This window comes from Cynocephalus volans, chromosome 8 (assembly GCF_027409185.1).
Source record: "Cynocephalus volans isolate mCynVol1 chromosome 8, mCynVol1.pri, whole genome shotgun sequence".
Lineage (NCBI taxonomy): Eukaryota > Metazoa > Chordata > Mammalia > Dermoptera > Cynocephalidae > Cynocephalus > Cynocephalus volans.
Window position 1 is genome coordinate 56433338 of NC_084467.1, and position 24478 is coordinate 56457815.

The 24478-nt window shown below is 35.1% G+C and overlaps 1 protein-coding gene across 2 annotated transcripts in view; it reads left to right on the forward strand.

Moving 5' to 3' along the window:
- PDE4B (phosphodiesterase 4B) overlaps window positions 1-24478 on the forward strand; it is a 432241-nt gene that overhangs the window by 75059 nt on the left and 332704 nt on the right. Inside the window, exon 1 of one of the 2 annotated variants that reach the window (XM_063107071.1) lies at window positions 5564-5799. The exons of the other annotated variant lie outside the window; for it this stretch is intronic. Within the exon in view, the coding sequence (XP_062963141.1) occupies window positions 5564-5799 (236 nt within the window). Of the gene's footprint in view, window positions 1-5563; window positions 5800-24478 lie in introns of those variants that run through there. 2 annotated transcript variants of the gene reach the window in all.

Sequence of the window (24478 nt, forward strand, 5' to 3'; positions counted from 1 at the left end):
ACAGGCAGTGAAGACTGCATAAAATAATACATGAAATTGTGAAAAGGTTACAGCTTAATGCCACTATAGCTCTTGCTCTAATTTGAGAGATAGTTCATAACATTTCTGTTTGTTGCTTCCCCCCATCACCTTATTTTGCCAAAAACAAAATCATCTTATTTTTATGAAAACTTGCCAAGCACGTTCGATGAAGAGAAAGGAGGCCAGTGAGGAGATCAGTCATTTACTCATTCAACTAATATTTATTTAAATACTTACTGCATGGCAGGAAATGTTCTGGGAGTTGGGATTATAGGAGAGAACAAAACAAAATCCTTTATCTCATGAAACTTGAATTCAAGAGGGAGTAAACGGATGATAAACAAGTAATTAGGTAATATTATATGCTGACAAGTACTATGGAGAAAGATAAAGAGAAAATTGCAATTCTAAACAGGGTGATTATGGAAGACTTCATCAAGCAAGTTAGATATTGGGGAGAACGCTGGAAGGAAATGAGGGGACAATCCAAGCAGATATCTTGGGAAAAAGAAAACTTGCCTAGCGCATTCAATGAAGAGAAAGGAGGCCAGTGTGGCTGGAACAAAGCTGGGGGAAGAGTAAAAAGAGAAGAAGTCAGAGAAGTACTGATGGGGAAGCGGGTGACTCACGGGCCATTGTGTGGACTTTGGTTTTTACTCTAAGAGATGAGGAATCATTGGAGGGCTTTAGTGGCTAATTCGTTCTTGAATAGGCCATCTCTAAGAACCATACAATACCATACTCAAGCATGTAGGATCTGAGCTTCCCACCTCCTCCCTAGGAGTCAGGTGACATTACCAGGTGGTACAGGTTAAAACTAAACTTTTTGGAGCACCATTTTACTAATGAGTAATTAAATAGCATCATGTGTATAAAAATGAAGCACTTATATCAGCTTATAAAAATAACATGCTAGATAACTTCAGCCTCAAGGACATTTACATTAGTACTTGTGAAGATAAACTTCTAGCAATATGACTAGATCACCCAGAGAGCACGCATTCCCTCTTCTGTCCCATTAGGCATCCTCTTTATAAAAAGCTTGGGTAGCATTGGGGTAGTATAATAAAATGGATGGTATAGATAGAATGGGAAGACCTGGGTTTGATTATATTATTGGATTAACTCCTTAAAAGCTATGCAATTTTATGTCTTGATGTTCTTATCTGAAAATGCACAAAATAATGTACATTCAGTCTACAAATATTTATTGAGTGTCTACTCTGTGCCAGACTCTGTCCTGCATTCTAGAAATACAGTATTGAACAAGACTCAGCCCCGCTCTAAATGATCTTATAGTTAATGCTATGAGGAAGTCAAACAAGAAATTTCAACAGTATTTGAAATACAGTATTGAACAAGACTCAGCCCCGCTCTAAATGATCTTATAGTTAATGCTATGAGGAAGTCAAACAAGAAATTTCAACAGTATTTGACTCATATGTTTATGAGGATCAAATGAAATAATTTATTAGAAATGCTTACTACTATATCTGGCACTCAGTAGGTTTGCAATTAATTTAAGTTACATCTCTACAGTCCCTTTATCCTTAATGGCTATCAGTTAATTGCTCTTTTCCTAGATAGCTAGATAACCATTTTCATTCAGCTGATTTTTTCAGTTGTGTAAGAATAATTCTCTAGTTCCATTTCTTAAAACTGAAACAGATAAATTGGGAGAAGTTGCAATTTGTGGTGGTGTGTATAAAAGTGTATGTGCTGTTAAATACTGTTGCTAACAGCATATACTGTTTGAAGAGGCTATGGTTGTTGGTATTTTGTACTCACTTATTACCTTGTCTTTGACTGAAGAAAAGGATCTTGGGTATCTTTCATTGAACAGAGTTTAATAGCTGTGCTCAGACGGTGCATCATTTTAGGAAAAAGGAACTAGATAATGAAATAAAGATATAATCAACAGTAACTTAACTTTATTAATATTAATAGTCTTAAATCTATACCTCTTTTTAAGAACTTCTGAGTAAATCTCATCTTCTTAAATATCCAGCTTTGCATTTACAGCAAATGGGAGCCATGTTATTTTGGGTTCAATGTTGTGCTATGTATAATATTATTGCACAGAAAGTACAGTTTTGTGCCTTTAAAATACTTTAGTTTTATGACAGTCAGTTGAAAATGGTCACTCAAAGAAAATTCATTCCAGGTTAACTTTTATAGTCCGAAGGATATTGAATAGAAAAGAAATGTAATTATTTTCATCTAAAATAGTTTTATGACAAGGTTGTCAACTTTTAAAAACATTTTAAAATGTTATACTCACACTGTAAGGTTATAATTTTCTTTGGTTGTAATTAATTGGCCTTTTAATTTAATGAAATTTTAGTTTAATGAAAATCAAAATGTTTTTCATTTTTCGACAATATTTATAATTAATACATTGTTTGTTATTGAACATATAACTGTATTCAAATCCTTTAATGATATTTTGTTGTGATAAATTCTTGACTTTTATTGCTTTGACAGGATATGGATAATGGAAATTTATTATTAAAATTGAGACATGGCTATAATTGGAATTCTCAAATAATTCCCAAGGATGAATATCTGTACAGTAATAAATTGAGAATTACTCATTTCTTGTATTGAGGTGCCAGGGGCTAAGAATTGCATGTGGACAAGAAGAGTTTCATTTCATTCATTAACTCCTTCCTAGGCACTTGACAGGGCATGTAAACTCGATTCGCTCTCTCTTCTGCTCTCCTGGTTGTCACTCTCAAAATTGTATTTTTTGCTGAAATATAGCAGGGTGTTTGCTTTAACGGTGCTTTTGCTTACCTTTCTTAGATAGCATCTCCTGTTTCCTACCTTCTAAATTCATCTTTGATTTCAGTATTTGGCATAGTGTCTTCTTTTTCCTTGGCATTTTGGCTCTAGAACCAATCTTAACATGCATTTATCTGTAAACATGCATTTTTTTTCTCTCAGAGATAAGTAATTCAGACTTTCAAACAATCTGATTCTCTTCTAAGTTTTGTATTTCAATGAATTCTCTCTGGTATTCTGAAATTTTTTGTACAGTACTTAGAGTTAACAGATTTTACACATTTTTGAGAACTTTATTCTTTGTATGATTCTTCAAAATATCTTTAATTGAGACATTGGTTGTCATAGTAGGTAAACCGAAAACAGTAATATGGAATGCCACAGGATGACACATAAATTGGCAGTAAGAATTGGAAAATAGTTACATTATGCTTCTTTAGGTAAGTTTATGTTAATATTTCCTTATCTGAACTTCAGTTTACATACAGCTAAATCTGGGTTGTGAAATTTGTCATAATGTTGTTGGGGAGAAATTCCTAAAAGGCTTATATATTTTGGCAGCTTTGAAAAATAAATATGAGAAATATCTTTAGTCATTTCAAATTGCTACTTTATTTTTTGCTAATAAGTCACTGTGAATAATAGTAAAATCAATTGCAAATCATATTATTGTTGGAGGAAAGTCCCAGCTTTGTTTTCACAATCCAACAAATAATAGAAAGCATTAGCCATATTTTCTCCCATGATGTTACTAACAATCTGTCTTTTCAAACAGGGCAGTTAAAATATCTTCAGATAAAAAAAAAAAAAATGCGCTAGGGCCCAGCTGGACAAATTACAATTTTGTAATTGAATTAAAGAGCACTCAGTTGGGAATAAAAAAACCTGGGTTTTAGTTTTAGCTCTAACATTAACTACCAATATTACTTTTAAAAGTTCACTTATGTTCTTTAGCTCTGTCTCCTTGTCTTTGGAATGAGGAGCTGAACAAAGTAATTACTAGGATTCAGTACAAGTCTAAAGTTTCATGACTGTGCTTTTGTTCATGATATATTTTAGTTAATTATTGAAATATTGATATGCTTTTCAAGGAAGTACCTGTAAACCAGTATTTTAAACCCTTCCTAGTATGTTTGAACCACTTCCCTATGGGCTCCTGGGGGATCTACTTGTTCCTACATGTAGGTGATAGTCTGCTCTTATTTAGCCTTTTAGATATTTAGCACATTTTTAGTCAGAGTTTATGACATATGAATGATTTTGTAAGGGCAAAGGCCTCACACCTTGGTGGAAAAAATGAGTGTCTCCCCTTTTCACTGAAGTCTTACTGTGAATCATTCCTTTTCTGTCACTCTTGCAGGTTAGCCCAAGTTCTGCTTTGTCATATTTGTTAGAGATCAGGCTGGCCCTGGGTGGCAGTCTTTGCCACTATAGACTTTTCACAACATCACTTCAAGCACTGTGATATTCTTTCTGCTTTCCTGTGCCTTTTAAAGTGTAGACACTGTATTCCATTATATTTCTAAATGAAATGCCAGGTTACGATAATCTGCTTTTAGACATGAGATATTTTTTGGACTCCCCTGTCCATATACCTCACTGGCATCCCTTGTGAACAAAGTGCACACATGTGTACTCTCAAGTATATATACCCACCCACAAACACACGATATCTTGTACACCTACCTGCACACACACAAACATGTGCATAGTGCTTGACTTTGGACTCTGTACTTTAGCTGGGAGCATTCATTTTTCCAGGTTGTTACCTCCATTTCAGTACTGGAAGCATTGGTTTTACATCTAATACAGAGTGGCTGCTGTATGAACAATGAACATGGGTTTAAGCAACCCATGAACAATGAGCTTAAACAGAAGAATGAGGGTAATGTTTATTGGAATAAAGATTAGGCTTTAAATTCCTTGGGGGAATGAACCAAATCCAATGTTTTCCTGTTCACTGACATTTTTTCTGTTGATGCTGCTTTGGATCTCCTGGAAAAGGGAGGGGAAAAAAAAAAACTTGAGCAAATCAGCTCTTTCATTGCTGTTTTAGCTAGGCTTTTTGACAATCTCTGATTTAAACAGTTTTCACTGTGATGAGGACAGTAGCCTCACAAATTTTGTGACAATCTGAGTGATGGAGGGTGTTGTTAAGGGGGAAACAGAGAGCAGTTGTTTAAATAATCCTGGGCCAATAGCATTTGGTAGGTGGAGTTACAGTTGTATGCATTACAGAGCAAGATAATTCTGAATGAAGACTTTAAACATTACACATGCTGGATGGATTCTGGTTTTGCTCTTTGTGCAGATGAAACAAGTGACTAGGTGACTAGGTTCTGCTAGCTACCATTAGTGAATACAGCTTGTTTGATAAGATTCAAAAAAAAATAATACATGGAAAGGATTTATCAGAAGGCTTCATGAATATTTCATGAGTTGATATATTCAGCTGAATGAATTCAGTGTCACTGTGTAGTTTGCAGACAAACCTCATCCACAAGGAGGCTACTGACATTGGAAGCACTTTGGCGCATTTTCAGAGGCAAAGCCAGTCTGATAAAGCTCCCTGTGACAGCCTGACTTGCCATTCTTCCAGTGTGCTGCTCTTGCTCTAAGCAGCTCATACATTAGAGCCACAGCTTCCCAAATTAAACTGGAAATAGTTTGCAGACTTAACCTTCCAACCTGCAGCAGTGTCTCTGCTATGTTTGAGGTTTTTGTTTTGGATGGTGAAAGCTAGCACTCCTTACAAGACATGACAGCGAAAGATTCTTCCAAGGAACTTACTGCTTCTGAAGCTGAGGTTTGCATAAAGACTTTCAAGGAGCAAATGCATTTAGAACTTGAGCTTCCGAGAATACCAGGAAACAGACCTACATCTCCTAAAATTTCTCCACGCAGTTCACCAAGGAACTCACCGTGCTTTTTCAGAAAGTTGTTGGTGAATAAAAGCATTCGGCAGCGTCGTCGCTTCACTGTGGCTCATACATGGTAAGACAGGACTTGGAGGTATCTACAGTGCTTTTCAGATTCTTGCATTAGCAGCAGTGATTTAGAAATGTGGGAAGTGGAATATTTGAATTTTGTTCCTAATATATACCACATGTGTGAAATGAATAGAGAGCTGTCAGCTGAAGAATACATAAATGCATTGTGTGCTAAATTATCATTGTGCTATTAGCTGTTTCCAGATAAAATATGCCTCTAACTTACTAATTACTGCTTAAAAAATACATTGCTAATTCCAAGTAAATGGAGTCTTAAAGGAGTTTTTAAAAGTCAGTTTTTTGTTTAACCTCTATTGAGGTGATAGGTGACTGTTTTGTGGTTGTTGATATTTTTAATGGTATATTTTTGGTACAAGAATAAGTGTCTTAATCTTAGTTCTAATTTATTTCTTAAGACAATGTATAAAGTCAGACTTAATTTATTGTACCACCATGTTTATAGTGTATAAACCAGTGAGTTTTTGACTTACTGACTTTTATCTTTACACTACTTAAGGGAAAACTAAGTTCCCACTTCCAAAATTGCATGGCTAATTACCTTTATTTATGATTTCAAATTGCTGTTATCTTTAAGAGGCTCTTGTTTTAAAAAAAAAAAGTAACTTAAAATTTATAGATATTTTGGGAACCTCAAGTAAATAAATTCAAGAATACTGTAAAAATTGCACTGATTCTGCCATCTTTAATATATATTTTTACAAGGGATGTAAATACAGTAGGGTAGGCTCCTTAAACAAGTATAACAATGAAATGGAAAGAACAATAAAATTGTCACCTTTACCTGTAAAAGCTAGGTAACTTCAGATTTCTTTGAAAAATATATTTTCTTTCAGATTAACATACCCTTCAGAATGTATACCTCAGTTTTATTTAATAAGGACCATAGCAATAAAGAGAGCTAATACCTCCTAAAGGCAATTCTAACACAGTGACTACATGCTAGATTGCCAACCAATATTATAAACTGAGAATATCTAATTCTTGAAAATTAATATTTACTTAAATTGTTTTCTACTCATCTGAAATGTTTGTCTGCCCCATCTACTGCATAGTGTATTGGTAAAGTTACACCTAAAAAGATAAAGCTTGCCTTTGATGGACATCACATGTTTAGCAAACACATACTTTACCTGGCTAAAAATGATATGGTTATTCTTGTTTGCTGAAAATGGACTATTGTTCATATAATTGATTTGTTAGAGAATTTTTTTGGCCATCTTCTTGAATTAAATCTTCCTATTTAACTGTAATCTCTTACTTATAGAATATACATGATTAGTTTTTCAAAACCTGCCAATGGTAGCACTTGTAGAAAGAGAAGGTTTCTATATAAGTATGTACTGATTTAATGAAGTCCTCGCACTTGTACTTTACCCCACCCCTAATGTGTGTGTATTTTTATATAGTTTATTAAGTAGTATAATTGATCAGAGAAGATATACAGATGTATTATTAATTAGTTCTCATAAAAGGAACATATATAGAAAATATACAATTAATCAATAGGTGCATATGTTTTACTACTTGCGTTAATATTAAAGCATTATTTTGACCAAGAGGACACTTAAATTTAGGTGGCTAATTTTCAGATAATGGCAAGTCTTGAAATCTTGGTAATATTTTCCTTAATGTAGAGTTTTGTATAGTATAATATAATAATGTGACCTTTCTTTTTCCTAGAATAGATTTTTTGATGTGCTAAGAAATAGTGTAATAATATAATAATATAAAAATGTGACCTTTCTTTTTCCCAGAATAGATTTTTTGATGTGCTAAGAAATAATAGAGCTATAAATACTGTTTTATTTTTTCTTTTCAAAAGAACCCAAATTTTACAATGACTGAAGAGTCAGTTTTACTCATGTATTATACAAATTTTCTTGCAAAAAGTTGCAAAATGAACAATTAAATGATATCTGAGATTGCTTATGTTAATAAAATGATCTTCTTTTAGATGAGTTAAAACAAAATTTTCCACAATTGCCAAAAAAGAAAACACATGACTTTGGTATAATGTACCATAATATAAGTTTAAAGAATTCATTAATCATCAAACTTACAAATTAACTTTAATAATGACTATGATTCATTTTCACCCTTTTCCCCCTCCCAACTCACATATTCCTTATGTTTCTTAATAAAGCTTATCACAGTTTGTTTTCAGCTCCTGATTCAGTCTGTATTTATTTTTGTTTCTATTGTTTTATTTGAGTATATGTTTAACATTTTTCAAGTTTATTTTTATGAAACATGCAATGAAAATCTCTTTTTGGGAAATAGACATATATCTGAAATATTTGAATGACTTATTTTCCAAATCTGAAAAATTACATGCTTTAAAAAAAAAAAGAAAACATATGAAATAGTTACCAGAGAAAATGGGAGCATAAATAGTTTATTTTTGCCTCTTTGTCATAATGAAATGTAACCAGTCTTTCACGATCGATTGGTATTTTCCAAACCATGCACTTAAGTTAGAAATTCCAAGATATGCACTTAGAAGTCTCTAAAAACATGTTATTACTTACAGTAGACAGTAGGCTTCTTTTAAGAAGAGTGGATTGTTTTGATTCCAGCATCAAAATTAAAGTAATTTTCAGGATGAAGCTAAACAATGCAGAGGATACCGTTTATATCCAAACCCAGTGAACATTTCTTTTTTTAATCTTTAGTTGTTTGTAGATTTTATATTTTGCTCAGATGAATGTGGAGTTCTGGTTTTGAAGTCTGCATTAATGGCAGCCATTTAGAAAGCATTTGTGAAATCCCAACTCTGGGATTATTTTTAAAATGTCAGAGGAAAAGTAGATATTCATTGTGTTGTCACTAATCAGAGTATTTACACAATCCAAAATCTGAAAGGAATTTGAGTGACTATCTCATTGCTTCCTTTTACTTTTGGGCTAGACCACAATTACTCCATCTTTGACATATGGGAATCTGCCCTAGTTTTAAGACTCCAGAGAAAACAGTTCTATAACCTCACTTAGTACACAATCTTACTGCTTCATAATCCAGATATTGAAAAATTGTTCCTCATGATCAATCTGTATAACTTATGTGTAACATATGTTTTTTTGGGGGGTTTTTTTGCCCTCAGTGGATATAAAGAAAATACTTATAAGAACTTGCATGAATTTGAAGTTCATTATTAACCGATCCCAGGGTTTTCTTTTTTATTCACTCAACATATATAACTGAGCACTGCTGTGAGCAAGAAAAAAAATCTCAAGCCACATGTATTCCAACATCTACTATATTTTAAGTTCTTTACTAGAATGTTCATGTACATTATCTCATATATGTTCCATTTGGAGTATAAGTATACTCCAAATTTTTGTTCCTTTCAGTATTACATGTTACAGATATAAAAAGTATTCTGAATTGCTTTAGTTTCTTCTAAGTATTTCTACTCCGCTAATAATTATTTTGACTCTTAATCACCATCCCAAATTTCCAAATTCTTTTTTGAATTCTTAAACCCAGAGGTGGATAACACACTCATTGTTAGATGATGTTAGAAATTATAGATAAAAAACATGTCATACATTGCAAAGTTTTAATGGAACATTCAGCATTGCTGAATAAGGGGCTAGGGAAATTACTGCCTGAGCTCTCAGGTCAGCATATTATTTATCCCAATATCCAAATCAAGGTGACACCTTCTGAAGATAATGTATGGCCTGTTTGCTCTTGCCTGGTACTAGCCACCCAGTATCCAGCTTTTTCAACCTTCCCTCCTTTGCTGATGTCCCAGCCTCAGTCATCAGTTCTCTCCCATCATCAGCAGCATGATTCTCTCTGAAGAAAGCTGCTGGTAATGGTCTTGAAGACATCCTATGCCCACTGAATACCTGCCTCCTATGCTGCTCTCTTCTTGAAGAGCAAAGGTATTGGTGAGCTCCACCCTCTGTCCATGCTTGCACGTGAGCAACAATATTCTTTCAGAAGTTGGTATGAGAAAAGAGTTCTACCTGTATCTTGGAAATATTTTCTCATTTTAACAAAAGTTCAGCCTAATATTAGAATATAAAACTATTAAAAGCCATAGTTTATACTCTAAAGGGACATACTTGGCAAGACAAAGCCAGAATTAATGGAGAAGAATAAAAAGAAAACAATGAATATAGTATATGCTTGACCTTTTTCTGAACTTCAGATGAGCTTACTGTGTTATATACAATTTGGTCCTAGTTTATTAGCTAAATCTACTAAATCTGTGCCTATTGTTATTCATCAATTGCCTTGAATTCTTTCCTAGTAATATTGGAATTTTTAAAAGAGGTGTCTGTGTCTTTTTATATGTATTGATTGGATACTTGATTTAACAGAAATATTTATTGAGAACCTACTATGTGCCAGACCCTGCTCTGGGATTAGGAGATACAAAATGAGAAAGATAGAGCCCTTGCCTTTAAAGAATTAATATACTAGCTGGAAGATAAATTTATGCATTAATAATTAATCAGTGGAGTGTGAATAATGCTATAGAAGAATTATGTTCAACTTGTCATGAGAGCACAGAAGAAATAACTACCATTAGAGAATGAGTCAAGCTGTTAAGGAAGGTTTAGAGAAAAGTTGCCTTTTATGTGGAGTCTTGAAGAATGAATAGGAGTTTTCTGGGAGAAGAGTGGGCAGGAAGGGCAGGTTTTCTTTTTTTGTTTTTTCGTTTTTTTGGCCAAGGAAACAATAATAAGGACATCCTATTAAAAAATAATAGTAATCATAGCTCTCATTTATTAAGCACTTATAATGTGTTCAACATTGTTCTAAATGTATTTACTCATTTGGTCTCATAACAAGCCCTTGAGTTACGTAGTGTTATTTCCATTTTATAGGAAAAGGAATGAAGGCCAGAGAGGATAAATAATTTTCCCAAGATTACACAGCACATAAGCACCTGAGATGGGATTTGAATCTGAGCATTGGAAAAAGTAGATATAGTTCACTGGGGTTACAGCCTAAGATGTGAGGTGGGAAAGGTAGGAAGAAAGACTGTGTCAGGAGATTGGAGCCATACTCTAGGGCTTCCAATACTATGAACAAAACTTGGGGTTTTAGTTCATCATCAGTGCGGAGCCACTACAAGGTGGTGAGAAGGGATTGCCAAATATAGTTTTTAGTTTGGAAAGGTACTTTGCAAGCAGTGTGGAGAATGAACTGGAGAACGAGGAGACTAAAGGCAAAGGGGAAAGGGTAATGTGCATTTGAGAGATAATGACTTCCAATTATTTTGTATATCCCATAACATTGAAAACTGTGCTTATGACATTCTATGTGACTTAACAAATTACAGTTTATGGAAACTGGGGGGAAGGTGCATGAACTTGGTGTCACTTGCATTTACTGCATAGAACATGGTGCTATGTACTAGCTGGTACCTCCACATGCATCAAAAAATTATAGCAAAAGTGCATGGGAGAATGGGTTCTTCTGGGGAAAACTCTACTAGTCCTAATTTATCAGAAGTGCTTTGTATTATGCTTTAAGTACAGATTCCTGCTGGGTCATTTTTTACTGGAATTAGTCTACAATCTGAATCAAATGCCAGTGGAAATCTATTTCTCATAGTCTGAGTCTGTTGCTTTAATCAGAGCAAGCATTTTATCAGAAAGTCTATAAATAGTATTTTCCTGACCTTTTAGTGTCCTCAAGTCTTCAATATATTGGATTTTTAAAATACTTACTGTAAAAAGGGCTTTGTAAAATAATGGTAACAACCCCTAGGACACATGCCAGAAGGTGGCCCAGCAAGCTTGCCCGCTGCCTAACTGCTAAAGTCTAAGCCCTTTTGCAAAATCCCATTTGCTTTCTTTTTTCATTCTTCCCTCTTTTATTACCTCTTAGTTTTTCTCCCTGTATGTTTATAGTGCTTCCTTCTCTAACATCACTGTCAAGACACCAGCAACATTATGTTAGAGGCATTTAAGTGATTCTTTGAAAAGAATCTAAAATGCTTACCATGGTTTATAAGGCCCTACATTATCTGGCCCCAGGCTACCGCTGTCATCTCCTGCTCTCCAGCCATGTTAGCCTTCTTGCTGTTCTTCAGCAAGCCAAGCATGTTTCTACCTTTGGGCCTTTGCACTTGGTTTTCTTCTGCCTCGAAGATTAGTATATAGCTGTAGACATGGCACCCTCTCACTTCCACTTATGCTTCTACTCAAATATCACTAGCTAGAGAGAGCCTTTGCTGGTAGCCTCCCTATTTAAAATAGCACCTTTTCACTTTCTAACCCCTTACTCTGCTTTATTTTTCTTCTTGGCACTGATCATTACCTGAAAATACATTATAGACATGCTTGTTTGTGATATTGCTTTTGCCTCTCTTCCATTGTGTGCCACCCCTGCTAAATTGCATGAGGGCAGGGATTCTGTCTTATTATATCCCAGAAACCTACAAGAAAGGCTGACATTTAATATTTATTGAAAAAAATAAAACAGAGAATGAATGTTTCCCACTTCCTGCACTTTATTCTTAGAGCAGTTTTCCTTTAGCCTGATATCAAAGAGGAAGAAAGGGAGCTTAGTTGATACTTAATCTACAAGCTTCCTTATTCCATCCATCTCGTAGTAGCTGTGTTACTTTTCTGCTAGTAGGCCTGCTCTAACTGGCTTCCTATTTTATGTTCTATGATATTGCAGATACAGGTTAAATTACAATATCTCACTAGAGGCTAAGTGTTCTACATGGTAGCCTGTTTAATTAAGCCACCATGTACAAATCATACTATCTAGCCTGTAGTGCTGTAAATATTTATCTGTAGCATTGTACAATTATTAATTTGGTTATTCTTCATGCATCAAACAACACAGTTGGTGCTTCAGCTCAGGAAAACTCTACACATCTCTCATTAATAGTCTGAGTAGAAGTGTTGTACAGAGGAATCTATTTGTTATTTTGCCTTCAAAATGTTTACATATTGTATAATAGAATATTTTCCCACTGATGCAACATTTACAATATTAACAATAGAAAAAGCTACAGCAATTTGAGCCTTTTATAGGATTTCCTCAGGGAACTTGGAAGTAAGAGTCTGTGACTGATATAGTGAGGAAATTGCAAATTAATAACCCTTGTACTCTAGAAAAGACATCACCAGGAGTAAAACTTTTCATGGGGTTCTCTCTCATTTTTTTCTGAACCAGGAGGTTGAGAATCTCTGCCACCCATATTAACTTGTTTTACACAGATATGTTTAAATACCACTGTGTAGATTAAGTTAAAAAAAAAAAAGTAATTTGTTGACCCTCTGAGGTTGCTTCTTGCTAGAACTTAGGCATTTTCTCTTTGAGGGAGAATAAGAATGGTGGCTTCTCAAGACCTTTTGTGAAGGAAAATGCCTGTGACACACAGTGTGTTCCGGCAACAGAGGCAGGCTTGTGCTCCTCTTCTTAACCACAACGCTCACAACTCAGGCTCATTGCAAACTACACACATTGGACATAAAGGGATGGGGCATAGCGTAGCTTCGAGGAGAGCCTCTTTCAAATCAAATTTTCTGGAATATTAGAGTTTTAGGAACCATTTTGGGGATTCCTTGACAAAGAGGATTGATCCGTTTCCTGGTTCTGGATCAAGACAAAGCAACATGGAGAACTGTAGGCTTGGAGAACTTTGGAGGATTCCTACACAGACTTCATAATCTCCAAGTGCTTGAAAACTGTCACTTTGAGATAAATGAGTGGAGGGAAAAAAAAATTGTGTGGCTGCGCTTGATAAAGTCACAGAAACTTCCAGATAAGTTATAACATCTCAATTATATGCATTTAATACATCCAGGAATGGCAGCAGGATAAATGAGGAGGATGGAAACGTCTGTTGTTGGTCAAGGAGAGGTCACTGGCAGTGAAAATTTTAAATTTCAAAAGAATAGTGCAATGATCACCCTTTACCTGGATTTACTAGTTGTTGACATTTTTCCACATTTATATGTTTATCTCTCCATATGTAAAATTTTATGTATGTTTTCTTTAGATTGAAGAGAACACATTTAGATGGAGAGCAACAGTTTGGGGATCAAAAGGAGACAAATATACATTTTAAAAGTACTAAATTATTTCTTTTCTGTCGACATGTTCTTATACCATGATTTAAAAGTTTAATTTTTGACTGTACTAACCCACTGACAAGTTATGAATAAGCCTCCGGTTCCTTTTTTTTTTTTTTTTTTTTAAGTAAACTATTGAAACCATTATAATGGAGGCTTAGAGGTATCTATAATAGCTTATGACTTTCCTGGGTGATAAATTGTTGGCTTTAGGTACTTGTAACGGCTGCTAAGAGGATCTCTATAGCATTCTTCCCCGAAAGAATGCCATGTCTTTTTCTATAACTATAAAACTTGTATCATTAACATGGAACATTACTACACATGGGGTTCTATCATTGCATAATTTTAATGTTATCTTGAATTTTATTTTTTACTCTTAATCTTTGTTTTATGTTACCCTCTGGGGTCAAGGAAGCTAGGTTAAGTGTCAGTATTTTCTCTTGAAATTTTAGATCAATTAACTGTCTTAGACCACAATTCCTTCATTTGAAAAATGGACAAAATAGCCTTATGTTCAAATATTTTCAAATATTAATTTAATTTAAAAACATATCTGTTGACCTAGCCTGCTAACCACCTATCTGTTGAGATAATTTATTAAAGTACTTTGCCAATATTTCATGCATTATAGGTCACATAATAGATGTAACTGTTTAATTACCTTACTAAATCACTACATATACATAAACATATCATATTATTGTCAGGCTAGGCTGATAAAACAAATTATTTTTTATTTTTTGAAAAGTATTACTGTGTATGGAATGTGCCAGTTTGAAAGAGTCAAAGTGCACATGGATTTATAAAAAAATAAATTGATAATATCCACAATGTGACCATTCAATATACTGGAGAAACAAAATATCATTCCTTTACTGTCATGTAATAATCAAATCCTAATGAACCAAGCTAAATTATCTAAAATGCACTAATTATCAGAAGACGCAGTGTTAATAGCCTGTGTCCCCAATAAGAAACTATAAAGGCTTGTTTTGCTATCACCCACATATTTTTAAAAGCCATTTACTATTGTCCACTGTGTGAAAGAGATAGGAAGAGAACCACTTTGAAGTCATTTCATCCTCTAGCACCAATAAGTGTGAAAGCAGAAAGAAAAAACAAAGCATAAGAAGATGCCTTGTCTATTTCAGGATCCACATATAAAAATCCAATATAGGATTCAGTGAATAAATGCCTTGGAAGAATTCCAGTGTCATTAAAAATTCATTTATCTCAAAATGTCTCCTTGCCACCTTTTCTATTCCTCCATAAAATTAATGAGCTGGGGCTGTTTGCTGCAGCATAGAGGATCTAATAGTGCTTCTGTGGCTTATTTGTGCCGTCATTGTCTCAGCAGTTTATGCAGGAAACCTTTATTTCACCATCAAGACTATTGAGGCCTCTTGAACAGAGGTCAAGGAAGACATGACAAATGAACTATAAGATCATTTCCTCTTGCTGGTGTCTTAACCGCCCAAGACTTCCTCCTGAAATTTTACCTTTGAAATCCAGATGTGAATTTTAACTTCATGGGCATAACTGTGGCCTTTGTCCTTACCTATCGGCCTGCTCAGCCAGGTGTGAGTTCACCCATAAAACATAGCATCTCTAATATCATCTTGTTTACCGAAATGGCACAGAGACTTGAGGGGGCCAGGTGAAATGGTATGAAGAACACAACATTTGATTGTCAACTCCACCTTTAACCAGACACTAAGTTTTGGGCAAATCATTCAACCTATCTTAGCTCCTCAATTCTGCATCTGCAAAATTAGAAACATGCTACTTGTATCTCATTAGGTCTTTATGAAGATAAATGAAGTAATATGTATACAATGATTAGCACAATCCAGGTGATCATCAGACATTAGTTTGCTAGTGTATCCAGAGCTTATGCTTTCATGTAAAAATTTAGTATATATCATAATATAAATTACTTAAATATTTATTGGGCAACTGTGGTATATCTTAAATACATTCTTCCTAGACCACTTAGATATTATTTAGTTTCCTAGGATTCTACTTTATCTTGAAGCCCATATTAAGTGTTCTTATCACAATAAAATGAAAAAATAAAAAACAAACCACTGTGTTTTATGACGTGTAATCACACTCATTCTTCACAGAGACAATTGCAAATGACTTTGGTCATAAAATCATCTTTCTTTTTTTAACATTTCAGTTACCTTCTTGAATTTTATTCTTTTTCTATCAGCAAAACTAGATACCAGTGAAACACTATTTCTTTAAGTTAATGTAGATAAATTTCTACTGAATTTAAAAAAATTAATAGTCTTTTCAAAGTACCAGAATGTCTCTGAAGTTGTTTTCCCTCACCAGCAGAATCTGACCTCCCAGTGACCTGTTTATAGAAGAAAGTTTATTCATGAGAGGCAGTGGAAAAGAGCCTAGGATCTAGACTCAAAGAATCTAGACATGCATCCTGGCGCCACCACTTACAAGCTGGTTTTTTTTTTTTTTTTTTTTTTTTTGAGTGGGAAAGAGGTAGTCATTTAACCTTTGGGAGCCTAACTTACTAATAAGTAATTAGAAATAAAACAATACCAATAATCCCCTATTTATATAATTACAAATATTAATTAGCATTGTTAAAAAAAACGTGGGAAAAGAAAGATAAGCTTACTGGACAGAAAGCAATGATCAACTATTACTAATATGTAAAAAGCAAAGTGCTTGATTTAAGTGCTGCAGGTGTATTTGGATTGTATGTAAAGAGCATCCTGTTAATAAATGTCATTAAATACCATAAACATTGATTCAGATTTCTTTGCTGAAAGAAAGAGGAGTTTCTGCTGTATGGGACCACTTAAGTTGAGAGACTATGAAGACAAGAGCTAGACTAAATGGTACCTTTGGACTTTAACCATCCTCCTGTGTCTTTATATCACTTTCATGCTTCCTGCAGAAAGATAATAACAAGCTCACATAACCAATATGCAGTGCAGTGAATGTTGTACTTAACTTTATCCAGATGACTTTACAGCATTTAAATCAAATTGCTCTTTATTTCTTGGTTATTTTCAAGCATATTTAAAGATGAAAACAGAAATAAAGGGTATTACTTCTCTTTTGACATGACTTTCTTTTCACGTTGTCTTTGATCAGGTTGATTCTGTCCCCTAGCAGTTGAAAGGCAGGAAAATGTTACATCTTTAAGGCAAGTGGTTCTATTTAAATGAATTGGTACCTCATTGAAGTATGGCTATTTAAATAAACTCAAAGCTTAGCGACAGTGAAAAATAAAGTAAAATATTTTGGGCTTCACAAGAATGATGCCAAGTTTCTGGTTCTATCTATATTAATAAAAATAATGTTTTTCAGGAGCCTATCTGGAAATTGTAGATTAAATTAAGCAACTGCTTCATATGAATAAAGCTTTGCAGAGTCTAATATGAAGGAGCTATCTTCATAAACGTAGTGCTTGCTTGAGATTGAAGGGATTAGAGTTTTAGTGCCAGCTGAATCCCAAATGCCCAGGAAGCACATATGCATACATATACTGCTGGTAGCTTTTTTGTCAGGTGGGATTAATAATTACCTTCTCTACCACCCTTACCTTATGCATTATGGTATGAATATTTAACACCAACGTTTATAGAGTGCACTGGTTTTCTGAAAAGTAACATGGCAGAGGCATTAAAAAAAAGGGCATCTAAAAAATTTCTATGCACTCCAGATTTTCAAAAATGATTTTAAAAGCAGCTTTAAAATGCATTAGTGAATTTTATGTTTTATGTAAACCCTAAAAATGCTCTTGCCAAGTACTTGGTACTCTGAAATTGTAGATGTTTGTGTTTAGGATTTCTTACATCATTACTGCATTCGTGTATGTTAGTCCTTTTCAATAGCTCAAAACCAGATGTGCATTGCTTTAGTGAGTTAATTCTGATATATAGCTTATATTTTCATTTTTTAATGATCCCAATCAACAAAAATTTCTTTCTCTATCTCATTATTATGTTTAATTTACTAACGTGAAGCAGTGGAAACTTCTTTCTACTGTTCTGTTATTTTGATTTAAATGCATATATGAACACTTATAGTTGAGAATTTAGTTTAATTCTTTGAAATGAAGCACCTGAAAGTGCATCTCTTATCTATTGTGCTGAAATTCTGATTTTATTTGTTTTTTTCATCATCATTTACCTTTAAGAGAGTAAAAAGGCAAAACAAAATAATAGAATATATTTTAGTACAAGTAATTTTCTGATGACTCATCTCCAATATTTATTGTTGGATGATGCAAATATGATGCACCTTGCCATCAAGGAGCTTTAATATGGGCAAGGAGAGCATAAAGTTATTTGGCATGTGAAATTAGTTTATTTGCATAGATACAACTGTTACAAGTATAACGTATAATAGCTGTCTCACTGCTACCAGGTGGAACTGATCTGACTATGACACTAAAGTTTTGAAGAGTGAGCAATAGTGCTATGCCCGTTTCCAAATGTCTGTGTGCCTTGAATCTGCCCCTCTTATGATGACTGGGTTTTTTGTTTGTTTGTTTTTGGTTTTATTTATTTATTTATTTATTTATTTATTTTGAGCAATTAATCACTAGAGAGCTATACTTGGGAATCTGGTTGACTCACAAGATGCCAGGTAGTCTGCTGGTGAGAGCAGGAAGGAAATATGTTCCAAGAGATGAAGGGAGCAAAATAGCAATGCTTTAGTGTTTTCACTTAAAATGTGGGGCAATGATAAAACAGTTAAATCATATACTTCTTATATAATTTAATCAGCCTCTACATTTACAAATGAGGAAACTGAGACTCAGGGAGGTCAACTGACTGATTCTAGGTAACCAAGCTACAACGTAGTAAACCAAGAACTAGCCCATGTGTTCTGAGTTGGAGTTATACATCTTATATATTGGCAAGGACCCTAGATGTACTGGTACTCCTTCCCATAACCCATCCCAACCCCTTCTCAATCCCAACCTTTAACTACCAGCCCCTGTGGGAAAACATCCAGGCTTATCACACTCTCATGTGTTCTTATCAAAATCCTTCTCACAGTGAGAACCTGACAAATTCATTTGCACATAAGCATACTTGATATATGGGGTTTCATGTGATTCTATTTTGGGGGACTAAACATTAAACCAGAAGAATTAACTTCTACTTACAAAATTTGACACATTAGTGATTGAGACAAAGGGAGGTATTTTGGAGGATGAAAGGGTATTTTTCAGTCCCCTCAAGGCAAGGGACATAGCTGATAGGCTGAATGTCCCAGGCATGTAGTTGTATTTGCAAACCATTCATTCATTCACTGTGTCAACCACCTTCCTGCTCTGTGCTCGTGTTTCCCGCTTTCCCTTCTGTTTCTTTGGATCAACTCTCTGGTACCTGGTCAAGGCCAACCCCTCCACTGCGTACTGCATTTTATCCCTTCTTACCCACAATGGCTTTGCTCTTGCACTTGTCCCTGCTGTCTCGTGCGAGATCAGTCTTCCATGCTATTAGATGATTCCTAGCAGTCTACAAACATGCTATTTCTCTGCTCTTTAAAAAAGTCTTCTTTGACCTCATGCACCCTTCCATCTATTATCCTATTTTTTTTTTCTTTATAGCAAAACTTCTCCCTAATAATTGTCCATTCTGCTCTCCTTGTTTCCTCTCTTCCAGTTTTCTTTTTGGAAACTTCTAATCAAGTTTCCCCCTCACAACTTCACTTGATTGAGGTCACTGAGTTTATGACACCCATGTGCCAAATCTAATGATCAGTTCTCAATCCTCATCTAGCTTGATCCATCAGCAGTACAGCACACAGCTGATTACTGCCTCTTTCTCAAGACACTGCCTTCACCTGGCTTCCAGGACACCAATGTCGCTGCTTCCTTACAGGCTTCTCTTTCTCAGCTTCCTCACCTGGTTCCCCCTCATGTCCCCAAACTCCAAACATTGGAATATGCCAGAGGAATGTGGACCTCTTCTTCTTCTTCTTCTTTTTTTTTTGTCTATGATGGAGTTTGGATGTGTTGTCCCCTCCAAAACTCATGTGGAAATTTGATCTCCAATGTGGCAGTGTTGGAAACTGATTGAGTCATGGGGGTGGATCCCTCATGAATGGATTAATGCTCTCCCTGGGGGAGGGGGGATTAATGAGTGAGTTCTCTCTCTATTCGTTCCTGTGAGAGCTCGTTGCTTAAAAAGACCCTGACACCTTCTCTCTCTCTCTTGCTTCCCCTCACCATGTGATCTGCTTGTACCTGCCACCTGCCTGCCACTTTCCGCCATGAGTAGAAGCAGCCTGAGGCCCCTACCAGATGCAACTGTCCCAGAATCATAAGCCAAATAAACCTCTCTTCTTTATAAATTACCCAGTCTCAGGTAATTCTGTTATAGCAACACAAAATGAACTAAAACAGTCTACAACCACTCTCCAGGCCAAGTATCTCACTTAGACTCATGACTTTAAATAATATCTGTATGCTGATGGTTTCCAAATTAATATCTCTGGCCAGACCTTTCCTGTGAACTCTAGACCTATATATCTATCCATCAGTCTTCTTGACAGCAAAAACTTAGCATATCCCAAACGGACATCATGGTTTTCGCCCTCCACACCCCACCCTTGATGCAATCTGTTCCCGATCTTTTCTATCTCAGTAGAATGCAATTCCATTTTTCTAATGGATTGCCAGAAATCTTGGAGTCTGACATGACTCCTGTTTTTCTCTGGTAGTTCACATTCTAAATACATCAACAAATCCTATCAGCTCTACTTTCACACTGAAGTCAGAATCTGACCACATCTCATCACCAACTGCCACCATTCTGATCCAAGTCACCATAACTTCATACCTAGATTATTAAATTAAGCTTTTACCTGACCTCCTGATTTTACTTTTCCTTTTTATGATATTCCCCATGCAGTTTCCACAGTGATCCATGTTAACGTGTGAGCAATTGTGCCTCTCTTTTATTCGGAATCCTCCAGCAAAATCCTTTCTCACTCAGAGTATGGGTCAACATGCATGTGCCATGCCTACAAGGCCTCATTGTTCTTACTCTATCACTTCTCCAACTCCTTTCCTTCCCCTCACACCATTCCAGCCACACTGGTATACTTGCTGGTCCTCAGACAGTCTAAGCAGCATCCCTTACCAAGGCCTCTGTCTTTTCTTGTTTCCAAGAAAGAATTTCCCCCAGCTATCTGCATGGCCCTTTCCTTCTTTCTTTCAGGTTGTTTCTTGAATTAACCTAATTGGAGAAGACATTCCTGACCTTCTATATAAAATAACACTCCCGACCCCAGCCTTCCTATCATCTTTAACCCTGCTTTGGTTATCATATTCAGAAACTTATCACCACCTGATGTATATATCTGTATCTATATCTGTATGCATATATTTATACTCATATTCATATCACCTGTATCACTATATCTATATCTTATTGTCAGCCTCCTCCCATGAGAATAAAAACTCCGTGAAGACAGGAACTTTGTCTATTTTGTTCATTGCTATATTCCCAAAACCAGAACACAAGCATATGGCAGGCAGTTAATACATATTTGTTGAATGACTAGACAAGTGAATTGCAGACTGTTTGGGTAATTTCAGTTTTAATCACTGAGACCCCAAGTTGAACGGGAGAGAGAAATGTGAACAGATAATTTAAAATACAAACAATAAATGAAGTAATAAAAGTAACTACTCCCCCCTAAAGTGGCAATTTTATCTGCCAATAAGAATTTTGAAATTAGAAAAATTACATAAAATTTAACAATAGATTAGCATCATGTATATATTTGTGTGTGTGTGTGTGTGTGTGTGTGTGCGCGTGCATTTGTGTAGGGAAAGAGATGAAAGAGAGAGGGAGAGAGACGTGTGCAGTGAGGAAAGTATAGTGAACTTATAGTGAACAAATTCATATGTTGATTGCATTGTTTACTAGTTGTGAGATCTTAAGCAAGTAACTAATCCAGCCTGTTCTTCCCATTGTATCCACTATGCTATCAAATTTATTTTATAATTGCAAAGGTTAAGTCAGATATGATACACAATAGGCATTGAGTAGACATTATTTGTCTTTCTTCCCATATCCAGTACTCACTTTACATTTACAGTTTTAGCCCTCTATGATCTGTCTTACTTCATTATAATTTCTCAGTGACTTCCTAAATTTCTACCCCATTGACTTTCTTTCATTTTCTTCCTACAAGACTTTTTGGCATCACGTAATGCTATAATTAGCCTCATCATCCCTATTAATCGTGTTTGTCTCCTTGCTTCAACAATATCTCATGCAGAAAGAACTGGTGAGCCTTTTAGCTTTATTTCTATGGATGAAAAACTGGATCAATCTTCAACATTGTAGAACAGTAATAAGCGAATATTTATTCTTTAATTGAAAGCATGCTTCTTTAACTCACATTAGACCAGTGGTTCTTATCATGTCACTAATATGTCATGAATCAGTGGAAGCGAAAAAGGATATTCATAGAGTAAATACACAGGGAATCGTACATAAATCAAAACCCTGGCTTTTTTTTTTCCCCCTTTGCTACAGCCAGGCTATTGAAACAACAATACCAACATGAGTATTTTCAGGAGAGAGAATCACAATTATAAATCTTATTTGTAGAGTATTATGTGGAAGAAAAAAAAATCATGTGTCATTGTATTATACTAATCTCTTTGAGGACAGGTGCTATTTCTTATTCACCTTGCATGGTAACTGGCACATAGCTGATAAAATGAAGTTCTTAATTTTTTTTTCTCTAAGGTATCTGTGTTTTTGTTGCATGGGGCAGACTTATTTGGGTTCTTATTTTGCCATTGGGATATTGGCAGGGAGAGGGCGATACAATAATCTAACATCTGAAATTATAGGCTATGAGGGAACCCATACACATAAAGTTTGTCAAACAGTTAGGATATTTCTAAAATATGAATTGATGTACCATAGAAATTAGCAAAATGAAGAACAACACAATTTTTTTGACATAAACATAATGAATTTATATGTCCAGTTTTCAAGGTTATACTAGTAAAAACCTCTTCCTTTAAGGTATTCAGTTAAGAACTCATTGTTACTTGAGAGCTAGAATTTATAACTATTTTTACTTTTGTATCATATTAGTGACAAATATCAAGAATTATATCTTATCACTTTTTGCCCAGGTCCAAGTGTTGTTTCTTGAACTTCCATGCCAGATACTTTTAGCCAAGTTTTTGCCAGTGGGGAACTCCTAAGGGTTGTTTAGTTTTCAATGGAAGACAATGTTTTAAAAAGCTTAAGTCCTAAATATTTTCCAGTTTTGCAGTAGCATACATCAGACATAGTCATTATGTTTGGATTGAGATTTTCATTTTTAACATGTTCTCAAATTTTCTAGGCATTTAGTGTTTCCATCTGGTCCTCATAAAAGATTTCACATTTGTAATGCAGCTCAGGCCCCTTCTCAGAGAGCATCATTATGATTCCATCCATGCCTCTTGTTTGATAGAGCAGATACTTTTTAAACTTTGGATTAGTTTTTGATTTTTTTTCTTCTTAAATCTAGGAATAATTCTTAGTTCTAACGGCGTATTTCTCTCTGAAAAATAATGCTAGTGTCCGTAACATGACATCAGGCTCATTTTCTGCTTCTTTCTGTGCAGTTTGAAGCTGCTAGGGCAGAAGTAACCACACTGTGAGCTCAGTACAAGGAAACGTAGCAGTCGTCACACTTTCTCTTCATTGAACAATCTGTTCCCGGTCATCACAGATGGAGGGGATGTTTTCAAGGACTTAAACATTTTCTTGAAAGAGCCAAACAACGAGGAATTCCCATTTGCTATGTTAAGTAATCAGTTCTAGGGCACAGTTTGGGTAAAAGTTCAAAGCTTCGAGCAAGATCTTTTCTGTGTAGTTAGGCGTGCAGTGTATGTTTGTGGATTTGTTTATCAAGTACTTTTGTAGCCCGTGCTATATGTTAGGCAATGCTCTAACTGCTTTGTAAATATTGATTCATTTAATCCTCATAGCAGCTTTAGGAATAAAGTCCTATTAATATTCCCATTTAAGGATGAGAAAACCGAGGACAAAAGACCACAGTGGCAGAGCCAAAATTCAGACCTAGTTGGTCAGGCTCCAGAGTCCATAGTCTTAACTATGAACTGTACTATGATTGACTGGGCTCAACAGCGGATTTGCAAAGATCCATCATACTTTCCTGGAATTGAATCGTATACTGTGTAAATCCCCCCTGGTGCCATGCTTGACTCATAGTTGTCACTCAGTGAATGTTTGCTGATTTTAGCTTTTAATTAACAATAAGTGAAATATTAGCTGCTATACTTTGAAAGAGAAGAACCAGAGGCCAATGCCACTGGTAGCCAGTGGAGAGTCTGGTCTTCATTCAGAAATGCCCAGGGGTCCTAGTATTCAAGGATAACTCATATATTTAAGGCCTGGATATTCTCAGGATGATGCTTTGGATTTTGCATATTCAAATTGGGGAGAACTATCTTCACTTTATGAATTCTTCTTTACTAATAGTTTTTCAAAAAAATGTAATTGTGGTAAAACACAAGTAACATAAAATTTACCATCTTAAAACTATTTTTCAGTGTATAGTTCACTAGTG